Source organism: Echeneis naucrates, chromosome 4 (genome assembly GCF_900963305.1).
Source record: "Echeneis naucrates chromosome 4, fEcheNa1.1, whole genome shotgun sequence".
Lineage (NCBI taxonomy): Eukaryota > Metazoa > Chordata > Actinopteri > Carangiformes > Echeneidae > Echeneis > Echeneis naucrates.
The window spans coordinates 8,268,561-8,290,307 of NC_042514.1; the positions used below are offsets into that span (position 1 = coordinate 8,268,561).

General features: G+C 40.9%; 2 protein-coding genes across 2 annotated transcripts; both read right to left on the minus strand.

Annotated features, from left to right (window-relative positions):
• Positions 1-5,782: 5,782 nt before the first annotated feature.
• LOC115042078 (salivary plasminogen activator gamma-like) lies at positions 5,783-20,313 on the minus strand. The gene is made up of 10 exons (XM_029500108.1): positions 20,182-20,313; positions 19,871-20,030; positions 19,602-19,734; positions 19,206-19,433; positions 18,963-19,109; positions 8,032-8,113; positions 7,779-7,938; positions 7,416-7,545; positions 7,008-7,235; positions 5,783-6,926 (listed from the first exon to the last, which is right to left on the minus strand). Exons 1-10 carry the CDS (start codon positions 20,231-20,233, stop codon positions 6,762-6,764), a joined length of 1,485 nt encoding a protein of 494 aa, XP_029355968.1. The 5' UTR covers positions 20,234-20,313; the 3' UTR covers positions 5,783-6,761.
• LOC115041865 (granzyme G-like) lies at positions 10,970-12,702 on the minus strand. Its single transcript, XM_029499714.1, has 5 exons — positions 12,552-12,702; positions 12,047-12,206; positions 11,745-11,877; positions 11,325-11,549; positions 10,970-11,245 (listed from the first exon to the last, which is right to left on the minus strand). Exons 1-5 carry the CDS (start codon positions 12,607-12,609, stop codon positions 11,066-11,068), a joined length of 756 nt encoding a protein of 251 aa, XP_029355574.1. The 5' UTR covers positions 12,610-12,702; the 3' UTR covers positions 10,970-11,065.
• Positions 20,314-21,747: the final 1,434 nt, after the last annotated feature.

The following is a 21,747-nucleotide window of genomic DNA, read 5'->3' on the forward strand; positions in this document are numbered from 1 at the left end:
GGTTTCCATGACAACAGCTTTTTATTTTCACTTCCTCAATGATGTTGAAGAATATGGATAGACAGATAGATAGATGGATAGATGGATAGATTTTGAATTATTCGAACAGACAGACTTGCAGGCTGGGAAGTCTGGGCAGATGGAGGTGGAAGAAGGCACTAGAGTCTCATGCCTGCTTGCTTTGTCTAGAACAGAATGTCCTCTTTGTATACACCCCCCCCCCCCCCTTGTTGGATGACAAGTAACCAACAACTTGCTCGCAGTCATCGTGAAACACCTTATGAATAATAATAATTCATTTTATTTACACAGCGTTTTCAGCGAGTACTCAGAGAGATTCTTCATAAATTAAAAATGATTACAGAAAACAACACAACAAAGCACATGGCACACAACATTAATCACTGGTAGATATGTGCAGTCTTGGTTGTGTTTGGGGAGAGGGTGCAGGAGGGAGCGGGCGGCTATGGAAAGTGCTCTGAAGAGCAGGTTGGAAAAATAAGAGGGGGGCCTGGCTATGGAGGACTTGGTGAGGGAAGGGGGTGGGACCTTGGAGTCATTGAAGGTTTTGGAAGACCAAATATACTGGAAGTGTTCAGACTTTAGACTATGGATACAAAGAATACAATGGCAGTGTCACGGTCAGGATAGTCTGTTCTCTGAGATGAAAAAGTACACCACAGTTTCAGCAGAGGAAAAGAGTGATAGATAGTTTTACAGGTGGAGAAAGAAAGTTGCAGTGATTTGATTGGCATGACGTTTGATGGAGACAGGATGCAGATGTGATGTGGTGCATTGGAGACGATGTAGTTTGAGGTACTCTGCCTGCATCTGTGATTTCATGTAGTTGGTCTGGCCTTTTTTAATGCTGTTGCCTGTTTGGGAGATATGAAAAAGGATGGTTGGGGCTGATAGGGTTAAAAGCTGCAGGTATACGGAGGATGAGGATGCTCAGATGACCAGTTTTTGAGGAGAAAGAAAACGGTATGTCTAAACTATCTGGTAAGACGCTCAAGTGCAAATGGAACAACAGGAAACTCATGCATGCCTAAACAAGCACAGTGGGTTGGTGTTGGTGTGATTGCATGCTTCAGATGTAAATGATCTGCCAGCCTGTCCATGACTTTTGCAAAAAAAAAAAAAAAAGGAGACGAGACGGTGCTGCTGAGGTGAAACATAAGTAAATATATCACACGCACACAGTAGTTATTGAAATGATCTGGTTTCCTGATCATGAGAACATCACAGGACCTGTGACTGAAACCTGTTGTTGCCCTTTTTTAGCTCGATACGGAGGCTACACGAATCTGACGCCCACCTGTGACAGCGGAGCAAGGTAGCCTAAAAATACAGTTACTATGCATCTGCAACAAACCAAAATGTGACTGATGCGTGCATGGTTGCACCCGATGAAAAGCGTCTCATTTTAATCAAAGCCCCTATATGCTTCATTATTTTAGAATACTTTCTCAAATAGTTATTATGTAGTGCTGAAACTCCATTCCAATCCCACATCCTCTGTGGGAGTTGGAGTAGAGACGATCGATATAGTCACTACTCATCCTCAGGATACTCAGATTAACCAGATATCCAATGTAATCAGAACACAAAATCACAAAGACAAACACAGCGACGCACAATGAATACAGTGACATGCATTCTTTATCACTTCGCTCACAGCACCGTTTTACTCCCTCAGCAACAATTTTGGCAACGTTCACATGCACACATCCGTGCGCGCACACTGATAGACTGTCTATCTGTGTGGGGAATGACTCACCTCCTCCACCTGGAGTAGAGCCAAGCCTTTCTCGCCTCCTCCCCCTTCATCTGTGTGAGCCCTTCACTTCACTCACTCCAGCTCCACTATGGAAGCATTTCAATCATTCAAATTAGCTGTAATCACAGCCAAAGGCATAGAGTGGGAATGGCAGCACGTCACTCTGCATACTTGAGAACACTTAATACATCGATTTTATATTGAGCACGCTGTGTTTGAAAAAGGGGAGCTGGGGAGGAAATAAATAAGCTCTCAAGGCCAAGCCTTGTCTGCCATGCATGCTTCTGAGGCAAAGGATGGAAGCAGGGATGAGAGGACTAGCTTTATAATGAGCAGTGCAAAGACTCCTTTCAGTCTTCAGCTCTGACATGTGAGGAGCAGCGCATCAGTGGCACCAGCTGCAGTCTTCACATAAAGACACAAATTATCGGCCCGTTAATGGGCAGCTTAGCCTTGAGTATTCAGCCTCCAACACCATCCTCTAAAAGAGGGGAGCACGGGATCAATCGCTGCCTCCTCGGACATGCAGTAAAACACGGGATGCATCTCATCTTCATCTCAGCCTCTTACTCTCCCTATTTTTTTTTATTTTTTATTTTTTTTCTTTCAATCCATACTGGTCCCTGGCGACTCATACTAGGAGACTCCTACACACGCTCCTCCCACACCTTTTCTCTCCCCCACACACCGCCCTCAGAACCACTATCTGTCCACCTCCACAGTCGGCTTGTGGACAAACCCAGAATAACAATGTGATCTTGCCTCTTAAAGGCACACAGGCAGCATTTTGCATCATAATGTTTCAGTCCAGGACGTGCAACATTACCTGTGTGGTATGTCCAACACTGATATCGGGGGAGAGTGAATGACACCAGCCCCTCATAGACATCACCTGTGCACATACTTGTTCTGGAATATATTCCAATGAGCAATAATTGATATTATGCACAAAAATGAATAATTATAGATGAATAATCATCTGAGACAGACAAAGCAGGCGTCACAGTCTCATTCCACCAGTAAAGCATCAAAAACACAGAGCCTTTGCAAAGCTGTTGCTCTGAAATCGCAATTAACACCGAACGGAGAGTCAAGTGCAGGACACAGCACTTGCATGCTGCAAGTCAATGAACCTCTCAGAGGAGGTGCTGGTCCAGACTTGCATGAGGAAGCCTGCTGTAGGTTTGTTTAGAGCACCCCCCTCTGTCTTTTCAACTGCTTTTATCAATTAAAATGCTACTCCTCAAAGACAAGGCCAAAAGAAAAAGGAAAAAGAAAAAACTAAGACATTAACTGTCTGGGAAATATAGAGAAGTAAGTCTATACAGAAGTACCTACCAGACAAATTATTCCTGAATTGACTAATGAATAGATTTTTTTTTTTTTTTTTTGGCTTGTCAGGCTGACAGATGCACAAACAGGTCAAATCAACAGGTCTGCAGCAGAAATACAATACAGTAGACACAATGCATTTTTTTTCTACTTGACATAAACAACATTTGCACTTTCTTCTATTTATGTTTATGCTTTTCAAATCTCTCAGCAGGTTCTCACCTGACTGAAGCTTTCAGTGAAGCTTACCACAATGGAAAATGGTGGTGTTGCACAGGAAGCCAGGGGGTGCATTTGTGTGTGGGAGGTGCTGAGGCAGAAAAAGGATAGTTCAGAAGTTAAAGTGCTTACTGCAGCAGTATCTTTGTCTATTTTTAACCTGATAGTAGTAACTTTCCAGTCATAATTGCCTCCAGCATGCACATTTGGTCTGGAGATAGTCCAGGAAGACAGTTTCAAAACAGCATATTGAAAATATCTGTCATCAAACTTTTCTTCTGTAATAAACATAGATAAGAAGAAATTCTCATAATCTTCGGGGTCGATGCGCCTTTCTAGCTTTAAATTCTTGACAATTTACCTTTCATTAAATTCATCCTATTTCTCCACTAATATTCCTGCCCTTACTTCTTCAATACTGAAAGTGAATATTATAAGCTTTGCTGCACCTGGTTTAGGCAAAACTGAATCGGTAAACAGTGTTGACTAATAGAACACTATTTGACCTCAACTACCCTGCAAACTGCATGCAAGAGCAAAGGGCGTAATGACTGATTATGTCAAGATTCAGTGCTGCCATCTAGTGAACCAGAGTGGCATAAGCCATTTGGTGCAGTTCATCTTCAAAAACTCCTCTCATACCCCAGATTAACTTCTGCAACAAGCCCAAACAATCAAAACCTTGTTCTTACATGTCAAAACATGCAGTCAGTCATTTCAAAAACGGTCACCAGTGTATGAAAGGTATTTGAATAAAAACCTTACTGGAAAATTGGGGAATATAAATCAAATCTGACAAGACAATGAAATGTGATTAATGTCTTTGGAAATCTAAATAATAATTCAAATAATGCTATGAAGTAATTAGCACTAACTAAGGGAAACAAAATGATAAATGTGGAATGAGGCACTTGAAAAAAAGACACTTTATGGTGAAAGTATTATGAACTATAAGAAGATACGGGTCAGTGGCCAACGCCCTGCGGCAGCATTTTCACGTTGTTCAGACATTAGGACAAAAAGGAACCCCAAAGTAAAATAGGCTTGCATGTTTCTTGCAGACAATCAAGAGACAGATAAATGAAACGGTAAATAAATAATAGCAGAAGTCACAGACGTCTCATGAACTTCACAGAAATTAAACCAGTAGCAGCTCTGTGTAAAAAAAAATCTATCCTATCCTATCCCGGGAATGCTTCATGAAAATTTACCAAAGTGAGTTTCTAGAAAGTTACCTGTAGAAATGCTCAGTTAAGGTCTAACCTTTTTGGTGGGAAAAAACTTTGGAACAAAACCCAGATGTGCTGGGAATCAAACCAACGGCCTTTCTATTGTAACGCTAGAGTACTTACTATTTTACCAGCCTCTCTAACATTTAAATTGTGTCACCAGAAAGTTCCTCAATGTAACAAAAGTAAAAGCACTTTTTATGGCACAATCACCCAATAAAGAGCTTTATGCTTCCCACGGACCAGTTTAGCACATCACTGCAAGTGCTTAAACGATCTGCCATATAGTACTTGCTCAATAAATGCAGTAAAAAGCGCAAAATTCCCCTCTGAACCGTGGTGCAGTTCAGGTGTACAAGATGGAACAGCTGATGATTGAATGCACTTTGTTATATCTGCAGTGCTTGTGCCTCTGGGCCTTTTTCCATGAACTCAAAACTTGTCACAGCAGGATGAGTGCAGGTGTAACAAATAACGTTAATTATGGTTGTATTCCATTTTAGGTGAGCTACTTTCATGGTGTGCGTGCATGTGTGTGTGTGTGTCTGTGTGTAGGCCCAGAGGCGCAGCTTATCAGGACACCACACAATGAAATGGAACAGAGCCATCTCTAAGATTACTACCTCCACCTGCGCCCATGACTGCCAAGACAAGACAAAATGTCTGCTGGGAAAAACAGGCTGGTGACATATAAATTCAGTCTATTCCGTGTAAGAGAAGAAGTTGTGGATTTTATTTATGCTATCAAGGCTGCAAGGCAGCTTAATGGCCGTATGGTTCAAATGGTGTTTGGTATTTTTTAAGTCTACATTTGGAGTTTTACGGGAAACATAAAACTATAGTTCTTGTATCTATATTACACATACCTTCTTTTTTCTCACTTCTCTGTGCCTCCTTTCATTTCTATGTGTGAAATCGTGAGGTGAGACTGTACAGAAATGAGGTACAAAAACGGTAGGAGGAGGATACAGGAGTTGCGGAGGAGGGGGATGGAAGGAAAACCAAGTGTAATAGCAATTAGTAACATTTTCAATGGAGGCATGTTATATATAATGTATATTGGTTTGTTTTTGGGTTGTTTGTTTTTTTTTTTTTTTTGCCCTACATGGTTTGTTCCCTCCCTTTGTCTTCACCATACCCACATTGGAAGTTCCCCGAAAACACTGCCACTGTCAGAGGGGGGACGAGCAGAAGCACAGGAAGGTCATCACTGACTTTGTGGACTGCTGTGAGTGTAACCACCTCCAGCTTCCTTTACAATAAACAAACAGAGATTGTGCCAGTGAATATCCAGGGTTTGGATATTGAAATGGTTGAATCATACAAACAGTGTTCGCCTCAGCAATGAACTGGGCTGGTCTCCAGTCCATCCAATCACATCACATCACTACTGAGCTCCTTTTCTCCTTATTTCTGTATGAATCCACGTTAAATGTGTTAGTCTGCTCTTTTTACCTTTTGTTTCGGGAAAGCAAAATGACCTTATTTAATGCCAACATTTATTAAACGAACATGGAAAGTAAATACTTGATTGAGTTTTGAACTTGCAGTTGAAGCCCTGAGAAAAGAATCATTTTATGTATGAAAACAAGGCCTGAGAGGTGAGCGACCCCCTTTGATGGGCTGTTTTCACGGATTTCGTCACGTTTGCTTTTGTAATACTTTTATCCACATGAGGCTAAAATGCATCGGCGCCTGAGAATTAAAAAGACTGAAAGCATTCCTGAATTTCCTCGGTCTTGAACACATGCTGAAATCAAGTTAGATATTAAAAAGATCAGAAATAGTGAAACTGGAAAAAAAAAGAAAAAAAAAGTAATCTTGCCAGAAATATTAAGTCTTTCAGGACTCGTATCGATTAATAGACATTTGAAGCAGCAAACATCTTAATACACTTTGGCAACAAGAAGGCATTGCTGTCTTTTTTGTAGGTTGGTCATTTTCAAATAGAGAAGAAGCAACAATTTATTGTTTCAAAAAATAGTACAGGACAAAATTATTTGATTTAGTCTGAAAGAGGAGATGCATGAAGCACTCATGCATTAAAACATGTAATAATGTCTTTGCTTCCTCCTGACACCATCAAAGTAAAGCACGTTTTGATTAACCCTGTCTAAAGCATTTGGTAACTCAGCCTGCAATGCAATGTTGTACAACAGCTGTGGGGGGGAAAAAAAAAAAAAAAAAAAATCATTCATGAATCATATATTTTCTGCGCTCTCCAATGTCGAAGTGATCCACTCCTCATACGGAGGTATTTTAGTGAAGCAGTAGATTTTTGATCCATCCAGGTTCAGTTCACCAGAGGCAGACACCACCCCGTAGGCCTTTCCATCTTCACACACCAACGGGCCGCCGGAGTCTCCCTGCAAGCACAGACACAGCTCGCAGTCCTCGAGATGACACAGTGCAGGCTCGTGTGTGTCATGTTTCATAAATACACATACCTCAGCCGGCCCGCTCTCTCCTTTAGAGCAGTACAACTTTTCCGTAACGCACCACTCGTTGTGAATGAGCGTTACATTGACTTCCATGAGTTGAAGGGTCATCAGCCTGCTGTTTTTGTCGCTTCTACCCCAGCCAGAAACTGAACAGGCTTGTGGCAGAGATCCATCGTCTTGGTCTGCGAAGGTGATGGGTCTCACATTTTTGCTGAATTGGGCCTTGGACTTCAACTTCAGAGACAGAGAGAGATTAAAATATACTAAATATAAATATATAGTATTTATGTATACGCAGGAACGTACTGGTCCTTTTGAAGACATTCATTAGTTTTTATTCACAAATTGAGACATGATTAAAGATGAACAAAAACAGGCAAATATCTACCACAAATGCACACTGTTCTGTGTTACCTTGATAAGCATTATGTCATTTTTCAAATCAGTTGCACTATAGTCTTCATGTGGAAATGCCTGTTCTGCAGATATCTTTTGGATAGCTTTGCCACGGACATTGTGAAGTCCTAGTGAGACTGTATAGGACCTGAGATGACAAAATTGAAAGTGAAGTTACATGGGAGCTAATGTGGTGTCCATTAAAATGTGAACCTTGAAAATAAAAAAAAAAACAAAACAAAACACAGCAAAATTCAATTTATAGTATATTATATTCAATTTAAAGCTTATCAATACATCAGGAAGTCTATCTTTCAAAGTATGAGCCCAACTTAACATGTTCACAATTCCTGAAATTTCAGTTAACACTGTGCTACCTACTCGGCCTGGCAGTGGGCTGCAGTCATGACAAAATTCTCGTTCAGAAGGAAGCCACCACAGTGTCTTGTTCTCCCATCCTTCGAGTGTTGCTCCAAAAGCACCATGTACGGTCTGCTGTGGGGCGTGACCTCATGGCCTCCGAAGATTTTCCCTGTGTACACTTGGAAAAAAATCCTTCCAGATCAATTATTATAAATGTGTACTGTGATTTTCAATTTCAAATGAACGCCTTCATATGGACATGGAGACTTACCTTGACAATCAAGAGTCAGTGCAAGTATCAATATCACCAAGTTACAGTGGAAGAGCATGGTGAGATGGAGGTCACGGTTCAGCTGAAGAACGGTGGCACATATCGCCAACAAGCTCGGGTTTTATAGACTTCTGTGTATTCAGCGGAAAAGGAAATGCTCTGTGACTCACTTGGGGCCTCTGCATTTAATTCTGAATCTCCTATCTCTGATGGGGATCTGTAGTTATTCTGTTTTTCTGTTTTAATAGACCTACCTCACATAAAAAAAATAGGGTCAGGGATCCAAATAACGTTTTGAGTTAGCTCTGTTCATATGAGCAGAGCTTTAACTACCTAAGCTCTAAAAAGCAGGTACTCCAGTACTTCACCTGAAAAAAAAAAAGATGACTTTTGGTCGTAATGGGGTGATATTTACAATTTTAGCCAAATAATGGAGTATTTTGTTAAGCTGGGTTTGTGACAGGTGCTTTGCAGCCTGTAGAAATCTCCTGTTCGTAATACTGATGTGCAGTGGCAGAAGACAAAAAAAACCAACTTGACTGCAGCCAATCAGTATCCTCACTGTATACACAGCAATGATGAATTCGCGACCGATTTAGCTGCATACTATAACTGCTCCCACCCAAACCCTTTACCTCCCTAGCCTACCTGCCCCTGCGTGAGCCACATCGTCTTTATCCACCTCCTCTACAATCCTTTCACATGCATCCAACAGCCGTGCACGTTTTTACTTCTCCCAGTATAACTTATTTTAATTCTCTGTCTTGGTCCTGCAGTTCTGCCTTAGACCTTTAATTTCCATTCAAATGATTGTAATTTAATTGTCGGTATTTCCTGAGACGATCTTGAATTTCTGTTCACTTTGTGGTTCAGCACATCACTTTGAACTGATCTTGCACTGTTAATCTTGTTTTTAATTAACAGGAAGTGCTGATTATATCTCACACCATTTCCTCTGTCTGAGCTGTGAAACAGCAGCATATCGAGCCCATGGCTATCTCTATGTGAGATCTAGTTTTCAGTGAAATGTATTCAGGGAACAAAATTAACCCTCTTTGCTTCAACACTAAGAAGCAGAACACCTTTTAAATGGGAAAACTGACTCAATGTAGGCTTGCATTGCTCACAGTAAGTGCTTCATATAAAAAGTTGAGAAGTTTTGCCAACTTTTTCGACAGAGGTTCATTGATATTTTTATATATTTATTTATTTTTGTTATATTGTTGATATGGAAAGACCGGCCATAGAATTATGTCATGCTTATTAGAAACATTCATGTGTGAAGTTTGTACAATTTCTTAATTTCTCCCAATTTTGGCTCAAATTAGCCAAAGACAAGAACTTGTGAAGAAATATGGAGAGTTGTTTATTTAATTATTGTGAGAATGGAACGAGATCGACTCTTCGACTCTAGTTAACCTTGCGGGATGATGTGGAAGGTGTGATTAAGTTGGCCAGACAAGGAGCGGCATCAGCGGACAAAGATGCACAAGTAAATTTAGAGGGAAATGTCATGTAAGGATGGGAATCGAGGGTGATGCTTAGAAATTCAGGCTGGATCATGAAGGCTCGAGGTCCCATGAAGGTGCTGAATGGCTGACACCTCCATTTCCTGGGGATATGAATGTGAAGGTTTGTCTCCATGTGGCAGCTCTGTGATAGACCTACTGAGCAATGAGCTCTGCTTTGGGTCCTGGCATCCTTTTCTGTGAAGGGAAAAAAAAATGAGGCTCCTGTAAAAATAATTTTCAAGTATTACCTACTCATTTCCATTTGATTTAACATCTTGTTTGAGGGTTTTGCATACCTTTCATTTGCCAGACGGTGCGAATGCGCCGTGTGTGACAGTGGAGAAACATCACATCTGGAAGTGTCAAGTTGTGGGTGTAGACTCAGAGCACAGGGCCGTTTCTTATCAGGAATTATTCTCAGAAGAGACTGATATTAGCTTCAAGTGCAGATGCTTGAAAGACAGATGATATTCATTTCATTACGTACTTTGGTGTAACGCAATGAGGAACCTGGATGAGGGATTTAGCTGTTTTTACGGGATTTTGACGGACCCTGGAAGCAAAGTCTGTCTTCTTGCCAAAGAGCTTCCCGGTTGCAGAATAAATTTGATGTGAAGTGAGCAGACATCACGCTGCAGTTTCGTATTATTTTATACAGCTTGTGCTGAAGCACGTCTGTCACATCTGTCTCCATTTGGGTTGTCTTGTCCTTATGAATTTTTTGTCATTGTCTAATTTAGAAAAAAATTATGTATATATATTATCCACATCCTCTGCAGAATTTTTGTTTTGTTTGGGAGCAACCACTTGACCTTTGGCTGTCTTAATGTGACTATGTTGGTAAAACATCTTCAATCTGATGTTGTGGGACACTGACTTTGATGCTCCTTGCTCAAAGGGGGAAAAAAAAAAAAAAAAAAATCAGGGAGACAAAAGAAGAGAATCAAATCCACAACTTATTCCAAGGTTGTTTGCTCCTGCCCTGCACCAAGTTACCATACATGGAGGACAAAAAGGTTTTTGAATTCCAGCTAGATTTCGTCAGACAAGTGTGGTTAAAAAAAAAAAAATGCTCACTGCATCAAATTACCACCCCCAGAAATTTGCCCAGAAGTGATAGGTGGTGGGTTTGTTGACTAAATTATTCATTTCATAAATGATAGTGAGGCACTAATGCTCCAGGCCTTTTCTGATTACCTCTCCTGAGCACAGACCACCTCCCTCTCCCACACAAGCATGAACCACTTGTTGCATAAACACAATTTACTCACAAGGAGCCAGTGTGGTGTGGGTTATTTTTTATTTTTTTTTTGGGGGGGGGGTTGTTTAAATTCATATTCAAACTGACTGCAGAGACAGAAATTGGTTAGAGGCCAAGAATTTGTTTCAAACGATGACACAAAAAAAACAAACAAAAACAAAAGCTGTGAAAAGCCACAATTTTATTCAGGAGCGAATAGCATATTGTTATATTCCAGATTTCAAGTCATACCTACTGAATGGCTTCTTTAAAGGTTTACAAACTAAACATAATTTCCATCTTCCATGATGTTATCAATCCACTCTCTGTACTGGGGAATCATTGTGTAACAATAAGTGAAATGGGTGGGGATGTCTGTGCGGTTGGATTCGCGGATTCGAGCAGCAGCCACCACGCCGTACGCCCTTCCATCTTCACAGACCAACGGACCACCAGAGTCTCCCTGGATGAGCACATGCAGCTTTTGGTTTCAACAACAGTGGTTCAATCATCAATAATGGCCAACGTGCTTTCGTACGTACCCTGCCTGGTCCAGCTTCTCCCTCAGAGCAGTACAACCTTTTCCCTGGACACTCCTCACTCTCAATGAGTGTTACATCGGCTTCCATGAGCACAAGAGTCATAAGATTACTGTTTCTATTACTTCTCCCCCAGCCAGAAACTGTACACGACTTTGGGAGAAAGTCTTCTTGACCTGCGAGACTAATGGGTCCCACTTTGTCATTGAAATGGGCCTTGGACTTCAACTTGAGGAACAGGGGGGAAAGAAAAAAAGGATATCAATCCACTAATTGTCCAGTGTTTACATTTGCCTGTTTAAGACAATTCTTGCTCACTTGTTGACCAACATTTATAAATCGAATATTTCAGGTGTCATTTTGAGCAATACATTCACAGGTTAATGCAAATAATAATAAAAACAGACAGTTGGGTTTTGTTACCTTGAGGAGCATTATGTCATTTTTTAATTTGTCCTGCTGATAATTATAATGTGGAATTTTTTTTTCCACATGTCTGTGCTGCACTTCTTCACTTCTCCGGATGTTGTGAAGTCCTAAAAGCACTGTGTAGTTCCTGAAATGACGAGGAAAAAAAAAAAAAAAAGATGAGGGAGAGGGGGTAAACCACATCTTGGTCAGAGCGTCGCATCCACAAAAATAATGAAAACATCTTGAGGTCCATCCACCATTGCCAAGTTACAAGTCTCGTAAGAACTAGATAACATAAGGTGTGCTAAACTTACTCGGCTTGGCAGTGGGCTGCAGTCATCACATAATCCTCATTTAGAAGGAATCCACCACAGTGTTGTTCTTTACCACCCTCCATGTGCATCTTCAAAAGCACCATGTAGGGCCTGCTGTGGGGAAGAACCTCATGGCCTCCAATGATGTTTGCTGCATACACTGGTTGCATTACATTCAAACAATATTATCATTCTGCACGATCACGTCTAAGATTACTTTTGTTCAAGTTGTTTTTGGTGCATTTACATTATTGAGTATCTACAAAATTCAGGCATTCCATTTTTTACCCACCACTTCTTTGTCATCAGGTGCTGCCAGCTTTTTAATTTTGATAAATTTATATCAAGATACTTCATTGTTGTAATTATCAGCTGTATCAACAGACAGCAACATGTGTGACTTGAATTTACTGGTTGATCCTCCAATAATTTAATAGTTTTTTTATGCATTACTAGTTTCACCATTTTTACCTATCTATAAAAGTATAAAAAGAGTAAAACTTACCTTGACTGTCAAGAATCAGTGCAAGCATTAAAATGGCCAGTTCACGTTGGAAAAACATGGTGAGGTGGAGATCACAGCCCAGCTGAATGAGCAATGAGCAGTGGTTCTGCACGCGGGCAAGTTCTGCCTTTAAAGCATCTCGCAGTGAAAAGGAAGTATTTGTACAGCATACATATGCAAATTAGGTGGCTTTGCAGCACTTTCATGAGGAGGGGCATCAATCACATATATCCAGGAAATCAGAAATTTGACATATTCCTGAAATTTGACTATGAAATATGAAATTATTGGCAGTTATTGGCACTTATTTCTGTGAACATTCTTGTCCTCGGCGAGTCCTGTGAGAATGATGTTGCACAGCAATGCTGCCATTTACTCAGCTGGTGATAGCGACGTTTGCTGAAATATTTCCCAATATTAACATCAGCAAATCGCCTCACTGTTTGTCATTTGTAACTGTCACTGATGAAAACAAGATATGCAGCGTTTTGTAAGATTAATGCACCCCCCCCTCCTTGGTTGGTTGGCCAGAGCTACACTGTTTTCAACCGCAGACTGAATATAAAAAAAAAAATTGACTGCAGGACTGAAAAATGAATCAGAAAAACTTTCGACTAATTCACAGGGGAAAGAAAAAACAACAACAACAACAAAAAAAAACAAACAAACTCCACTGGCTGTGAAAATTATCGAACTCATTAGGAGAAGAGCAGCATCACAATCGGGTCAAATTCTTTGCTCAGCTCCACTTTCTAGTCCCAATTTAGTTTCTACAGGATCCTTCATTTGCAGCAGTTTATTCCTCTGCTTCACTAAATTCCTGACTAATCTCCTGATGTGCATGCTTTTTCATCAACTTGCAAATAGTGCATGAGTGCAATAGTGCTTTCACTACTGTAATGTCAGCGCAACAGCAGTGGATGCATGGTTAACTTTAAATCAGGGCCCAGAGTCCATCACACACTTACGATTCAGAGTTATCTTTCATGTTTTCTTGTCCTTTGTGAAACGTAGCAAAAGCAAGTGTTTAATTAAAGAAAATAATTTCTCACCATTACTTAGATGTAACGTGGTTTCCTTCTCCCTGAAAATGATGACACGGAGCCTGCAAGGAAAGCCTAATAAATGGTCCTAATCTATTCTAATCATCTCGGCTGCTCTGTGTATGAGATCAATATGTGGGTGCATCCTGCAGAGGCAGGAGCTAACAGCACTACTGAAGATTATTAAAATATGTTAAATAATATAACCCAAAAGACACAATAAAATGTAAAAAAAAAAAACAAAAAAAAAACACACACACACAACAAACAAACAGTTGGTTCAATTGTAAACAGTTAAAGGCCAGTTCAAAGCCACAAACTCAAGACAAAACAGAAGTTTGCCATGCAGGGGCATTAGGGCAACTCAAACGACAAGAATAAACCTCAGACACCAGGACAACAGGCTCAGCCACAGACACCAGTATGACCAAGCAGACCAGCAAACAACAAACAAACCACAGCAAATGTGCACCAAACAGTTGCAAAGCCCTTCAATCAAGCATCAGTTTTCCTCAAACAACCTTTTCAAAGCACCACCTACCTCAGAGTCCGAGGGAGAGGGGACCGTGTAGCAGCCAGCAAGCACAGAAAGCAAGAAGGGAGCCATCTTGCCACAGGTGCTTCAATTACCCTCCGACTCACCGGGGGGCGGGGCCAGGGAGGAGCTGACCTGGTTCTGCGGGGGTACGTTCACAGGCAACCTGAACAGTGTTCCTACTACATGTGGTCTGACCAAACACCTAATGATTTTCGTTGTGGTGAAACTGTGTCCTGATTGGACCTCACTGTGTGGTCAGGAACTCCACGTTGAAGAGGTAAGCCATGGATGAGGGATTTGTTTGTTCAGCTGCGGCCTTCCCACCTCTTGCCACCTCAACCTTAACTTGGCACGAACTGTTCACCATTTGTATTTCGTTGACAGCTGCTAGTATAATGTTTGAGGTGATTCAAAGAACGCCTTGTGCATTGACTCTGTCTTGTTTCTTTATTTTAAATTTTTTCTGTTCTTCGCCTCAGGATAAGCTGCAGAGTGTAATTGTGGGCTCCACTTCCCCCCCGTGTAGTGTGGTAGGCCGACTGGTGGTGGTCCCTGAGTGTTTGTGTGTTGTGTGTTGCAGGGTAAGTTGCAGTGACGATTGCACTGTAGGTTGCGAAGTTAAAAATAACAGGCTGCTCATGGGGGGGGGGGGGGTTGTGAGAGAATCTCCCCATTATAAGCACCCTGCTTATTTATTCTGCGCCACTCCACTAGAGTGTCATACTTTTAAATAAACATTTATTGCTGCGAGTTGAGTACGCACTTCTTCCCTTCCTGCCCTCCTTCAACCTGTAAATTTGTGCTGTGTCCTCACGTATTATGTTTGGGTCGATGAGGATCCCTGTGTTTACACTGTTACTGGCCTCCCATTCTGTGTCTGGTCATGCTCATATTGGGGGGGGTTTGTGTGTTTTTTAAATATGTTTTTTTTATTCCACAACCTTGATGTGGCTAAAACCCAAGTTTCCAAAATTTTGGCGCTCCTTAGTTCGATCTTTTACTTTAAATTGGTCGAGGGATAGGATCACCACAATCACACGAGCTGCTGGTTAGGGACTCAATTCTTTTGTAAGGTTTTTTTGTTGCATGCAACTTGAGGGAGACATTAGCCGAGCCTTGTCTGTGTTTAATGCTTTCTATCACACTCGCTGCAGGTCATCTCTTAACAACTGATGATTAAGATCACAAATGCAGATCTGATGAGTATTCCTACAGTTTTCCGAGGTTGCAAAAGCATCAGATTGACACTGTCTTCATCGCTTCATTTTTGCTTTCACGTCTGCAGCACTCACCGACAAAAATGGAGCGCTGCACATTATGATCACGTCTTAAATCTTGCAGTTGTGGGGAAAGCTTTTCATTTTAATTCTCTACAACGCACATAAAAACCACACCACCAGAAGTCTGCCTAAAAACACTCATGCAGAAGCGACTGAACCAGTAAGAATCATAACAACCACAACCTCAGAGACCACGGAAACTTTGATCCAGTAGTTTCCTGACAGTAACAAAGATTATCATGCTGCCTGTGTTCAAGAAGGCTTTTCAGTGGTTTATTGGCTGAAAACTACATTTTATGATGAAATGTCAATATGTGGATCTGTTATAGTGGCTATGTGTTCCATCCGCACAGTCAGTATTTTCAACAGCGGGTGATTGTTCTGGGTGTTGTCTGAGTGGATATCGCTTGTTCACATCTGTCTGAATTGCTCTTGTATCGTTTAACTTGTTTGTACTTGTACAGATTGTATCACAAATCATTTCCTTTGGCTTAGTCCTGAAACAGCAATTTATCACAGCTCGGTCTTCTCTCATTCTGTAAGATCACATTTTCTGTTCAATATGTGCAGGGAACAAAGTGTACAGATTTAGGTTTGGGTCGTACCAAACAAACTTAGAGGAGGCTTCATTCGAAACGGATCATTTCTAAAAGAAAATACAAGATGGGAATGCATTAGTACATGATATGTTCGTCATATATGAACAGCCTCAAGTCTACAATTCAAATTTTTATTTTGCACTTTAAGTTGTCATAACAGACTTATTCAAATTCACTGTGTTTGTCTTAGCTTGCAGAGAGAGAAGATTTACTGGATTTACTAAAATGACTACATAGAAACAGAAGTTAATCTAAAGAGAAAATACGTCACAAACACAACATATGAACAAAAAGTGTCAGATTGATCGGTGCAGATTGATATAAGATAAATTGCTTCAATTTTCATCTATAACATATATGAGACATACAAGCATAATCCAGTTTCTATGTTTTGGAATCCTAATATATGAATGTCGAAGCCGTCCACCTTGAAACAGTCTCAAACTGGAAAACAGCACCCTGTTTCCTTTTTCGCAGACTAACGGACAACCAAAGTCTTCCTGGAGGGACATACACAATTTGTAGTGACTGCTTGAGCAACAAATGTTCTTACGTGTAACTGCATCAGCTGGTACGGTCCCTCCCTCAGTGCAGTACAAATTTTTCTTGGTCACGGTCAGTGAGTGTTGCATTGACATCCATAAGCACAGGAGACATATAATTAATGTGTGAATGAATTCCTCCTCAACTAGAGATTATACATGATTTTGGCAGAGAGCCTACATCATCTTGGCCTCCGAGAGCAATGGGCCTCCCATTTTTGTTGAAGTGGGCCTTAGATTTCAGCCGGAGGATCAAGGAGAGAGATATGAAACTATAATATCAGATCACATGCATTTATTGTCAAGTGATATGAATGCATATATTTCCAGTCATATAGATATTCATATACTTCATATTCATATTCTTCATATTCAGTGAGTTCAGTATTATTGAGCGTAACTCTTAATTGCACCCCTTTTCTTACCTTAAGGATCATTAAGCTCTCTTCCAATATATTACAGCATTGCAGTCTTTTTGGGAGAGTTTTTCATCCACCGCTAGAAGCTGTATGTCTTCACCTCCAAATACTTGATCAAGCCCTAGTAAGACTATGTAGGACCTGAAAATATGAGAGGAAGGAGAAGAGTTTGTTGCAGTCAGCAGGAAGGAAATGTTTGTGTAACCTACATATACGCACCATGTGAACCTCATTTTTAGAATATGAGAAATCCTAGATGATACCAAGTTTTTCATTCTTCAGATAGTGTGTGTGTGGGTGGGGGGTCCCGTCTCTGTAGCAGGGTCTGGTCTCTGGGGGGGGCTCCGGCCTCTGTCTAGTCTCTTCTTTAGACGGGTCCCATCTCTGTAGAAGGGTTCGGTCTCTGGGGGGGGGGGCTCGGGCTCTGTCTAGTCTTGTAAATTTTATGGATGCCTTTTGATAGAGCAAAAATAACAATAATTTAATACAGTTGCACAGTCTTTATGAGTCTCATGACTCATCTTTCATTTTTAGAGAGATTAATAAAAAAAAAAATTCAAAGACACATTCTTCAGTGTCGTATTACCATCTGACCTGTACTTATGCTGTTTATCTTGTTTTTAATTAACAGGAAGGGCAAATGATATCACAAGTTGTGTTGAGTTGTGAAACAGGAGTCTGTCACCTCTTGGCTATCTTACTTTTTTTGTTTGTTTGTTTGTTTTTTTTTTAATGTCATACTGAGGTGAAAGCTTATTCCCAAACCAAAACTACACCATATAAGAAGAGCAATGTGCTTACTGAAAATGCAGGTAACACTGGGAGAAATGATGTTGAAGGTCGAGAGCGGATTCGATGAGTTGTGTTGAATCGGGACCAAATATGTGAGTGAGACTCGGAGCGAGTGACCTGTCTCAGAGAAGCTTTATTACTTCCTCAGGGTGCTAAAACAACAGCTGGGCCGTGGGTTAGTACCACCACTGCGCTAAAGCGTATGAAGCTGAAGCTTCTCTGTGCTCTCCCCCTCCCTGTCAATTCATTCATTCAATCATCTTCCAACGTCTACCCGTTTTCGTGGGGGGTGTTGAAAGGCGGGGTACGCCCTGGACAGGTCGCCATCGCAGGGGCCAACGTGCATGTCTTTGGACGGTGGGAGGAAACTGGAGTACCCAGCGGAAACCCACGCAAGCACGTCAAAACTCTGCGTGCTGATATTCCTTTGGTGGAGGTAAATTTGTCAGTTGATTTGAATTTGGACTGAACTGTGAATCCATTTGCTTTTCTACAACCTCTTAATGGAAAACAAAGGCAGCGTCAGGAGTCTCAGTGGCTTTTATCGCTATAGTGGATTTAACGCCTAATCAATCTGGAAACTGGAACTGAACCGTGCTTTGATAAGTGCAAGGCGACGAGAGATGCAGAGCTGTAACATCAGAGGTTTCTAAAATTGCACTGACAGGGCCTGTTGAGCAACAGTGAACAGTGAACCTCTTGTCGTTGCATTAATACACTCTGTTCACGGGGAGGCGATGTTGTCCATTTTCTTTGGTTTGACTCATGTGAAAACTGTTCATGGGCACTGTGAAAACATGATGAGAGAGCAACAGTTTGTCGCTTCAAATAGCAGAGAATACACCTGGAACTTGGTTTGCCTACAAAAACTGGGATATTTTGAGAATCGGTACAGAAAATAATTATGTTTAGTAGGAGACTTTCATCAGTTACCATCTTACCATCCTGTTGTTGCATTAATAAACTGTGCTCACAAGGAGGCAGTGTTGTCCTTTTATTTTGCTTTATTTTATTCAATCCTAAACTGAGATGTGCATTCATTTGCGAGGCTTTCCATTTATTTGATTAAAAACGTATTTTAATTAAAGCTGTCATTAGCATCAGAAGCATTTCAATCATCAAAATTCTGCTGTCGTATGCAAATAAAATTGAAATACATGTACAGAAGTTTAACGTTGGGTCCTGTAATTTTTCATGTTTTTGTTTCCATCAAAAACTTTATCCAGCTTTTCTCTGCAGATATTTTAGCATAGCAGTATCGTATTGGTTGTGTTTGGTGGTAGTTGTGGGACACCACCCCATACGCCTTCCCATCTTCACAGACCAATGGACTGCCAGAGTCTCCCTGGAGGACACAAAGACAGTGTGCAGTGATGTTTCGACCACAGTGATTCAGTTTGTTAGCGCATTCTTACGAACTATGTTCCAGAAATGTACGTACTTTACCAGGTCCAGCCTCTCCCTCAGAGCAGTACAACTTCCTCATGGCACACTCCTTATTTTCAATGAGTGTTACATTGGTTTCCAGGAGACAAGGAGACATATAGTTACTGCTTTTCTTAAATCTCCCCCAGCCGGAGACAATACATGATTTTGGCAAAGAGCCATCGTCTTCGTCTGCGAGATCAATGGGTTTCACGTGTTCATTGAATTGGGCCTTGGTCTTTAACTTCAGGAAGAAGGAAGAGAAACAAAAGCAATACTGAAATATCTATTCACTCAGTGATGTGAATGTGTGCAATTCAAATGAGCATTGAGGAGGGAAATAATGATAAAAAGAATTCTATGAATAAATTAATAGAAGCCAGTCTTGTTTATAACGTTGAAGGTTTCTTACCCTAAGCAGCATCAAATCATTAATTAACTCGTCTTCATCATAGTCTTTGTGGGGGAACTTTTCTTCCACAGATATGCGCTGTATGTTGGTTTGGTTGTGGAAGTTGTGAAGTCCCAGTAAGACTGTATAGGACCTGAAACATCAAAATTTAATGTAACAGAGAAAAAACAAAGCTGTACGGGCGTAAACTGTTTAATTTATTGGTCATAGCATTGCGTTCATTAACATTAACAATATTTCAATATTTAAATATTAAGTAGTAAACTTACTTGGCTTGGCAGTGTGCTGCAGTCATCACAAAATTCTCATTCAGAAGGAATCCACCACAGTGTTGTTTCGTCCCATCCTTCATGTGCTCCTCCAAAAGCACCATGTATGGCCTGCTGTGGGGCACGGCCTCATGGCCTCCAAAGATGTGTGCTGCATCCGCTGGGGGGAAAAAAAAGATAACCATTGATCTCATTGAGATTCTTTAATGTAAACGCCCCAACTGATCACAAACTAATACCTGGTGTATTGCAGTCTCATATTTGTTCTGTAACGATGTGGATAAAAAGGTAAATGCGAAAATGCTGCTTACCTTGGCCCTGAAAATTCAGCGCAAGTATTAGTACGGCCAGTTGGAAAAACATGGTGAGATCAGAATCCAGAGATGAGATGCTGAAGAGAGAATGACATCTGTCACCTACAAGTCAAGTCTTTAAATGCTTCCTTTGCAGAGGGAAGGAGGGGTTTGTGTACTTTGCTTATGCAGATAACTTTGAACCAGACTTAGAGGGGTGGGGGCTCTTTGGCTTTCAGAGCAGTAGTAAAATTTACATTTTCATTCTCTTAAGTCTACATAATATGCAATGAAACATTATAGTTGAGCTCAGAATTGTGCACCAATGACACCAACTCACTGAGTAGATGAGTAAGAGCAGTTTATCATACCTTGCAGATATTTCATGTCACTGAAAATGCCTTTTTATCAAAGATGTTCGGCTCTAATTGACATATCTGTAAATTTTGATGGAACTATTGCAAGCTTGAGCATTAGCCAGTGCAGTTTAGATACAAATAAAGAAAGGCAGCACACAGGGCTGTCCTTGTGGTTAGTGTTTGCAGCTTTGAAGATCTCTTGGTGTTTCGCGTTGTGACTTTCGCAGAGGAGCCCCTGTGTCTGTCACGCAGCTGCAGAGGTTACATTGTTGGGCTGTTATCACTTCGTAAGGCAAAGCGTTAAAACAGGATGTGCTTGAAAATGTGGCTCACGGAGCGCTGAAATGTGAACATTATGCTACTCAAGGAATGAAGAAGTCATCAGGATTTTGTTGGATGGAGTAAGAGATCAGGCGGGCAAGCACACTGCGTTTTTATAAACCTGCCTTATGGTGAAAATAATATTCCACTCATTCTTCTTTTGTTCTTCTGCTTCTTCTTTTAAGTCGGGAACCCAAATACAAGATTTTTTTTTTATTTTATTAGAGAAATGTAAAACACATCAAATGCACTGATAACATTAATACATGCCTCGTGATTTCTGCAGACCTATTTGTTCCAGTTTGGCAAAGAATTAAGGAAAATACACCTGTGAGGTGCCGACCGCTGGATTATTTTACCGACCAATAAGGGATAAGGAGGGAATCTGGAGGTTCGCTCAGGACAACGAAAAGGCAAATAGTTGTGGCTATAACCTGTTCCCCGTTTTACAGTCAAGGGTGAAAGTATGCAGCTTACAGACTACGAGCAGAGATATGTCCGTTACATAATTTCCTCAGTCTAGACTTAAGAATGTCCCCCTAACAGCTTAAGCTTTAGTCTTGTTGCGATTGTTTTGAATGATGCACAAACAGAGTCATCATGCGTGAAAGAAAGGAAGAACATGAGGTGTGGAAGGATGGAGCGGGGATGGAAAAGAGGACCTTCTGGTTGAACACCTTTACCTTTCGTCTGTCATGAGGACTACCAGGCTGAAAGAACCAATTAGTTCGGCCAACAAAGAAAGAGATAATGTCACACAAATACGTAATAAGAATCGCATCCCACAATATTCAAAAATTTGACGTAACATGGGTCCATAGTGGAAGCCCGCCTCAATCAGTAGTATAATGCAAATGACGTGGTGCAAAAATGAGCATGAATAACAGTCAGTGAGAGTTCAGTG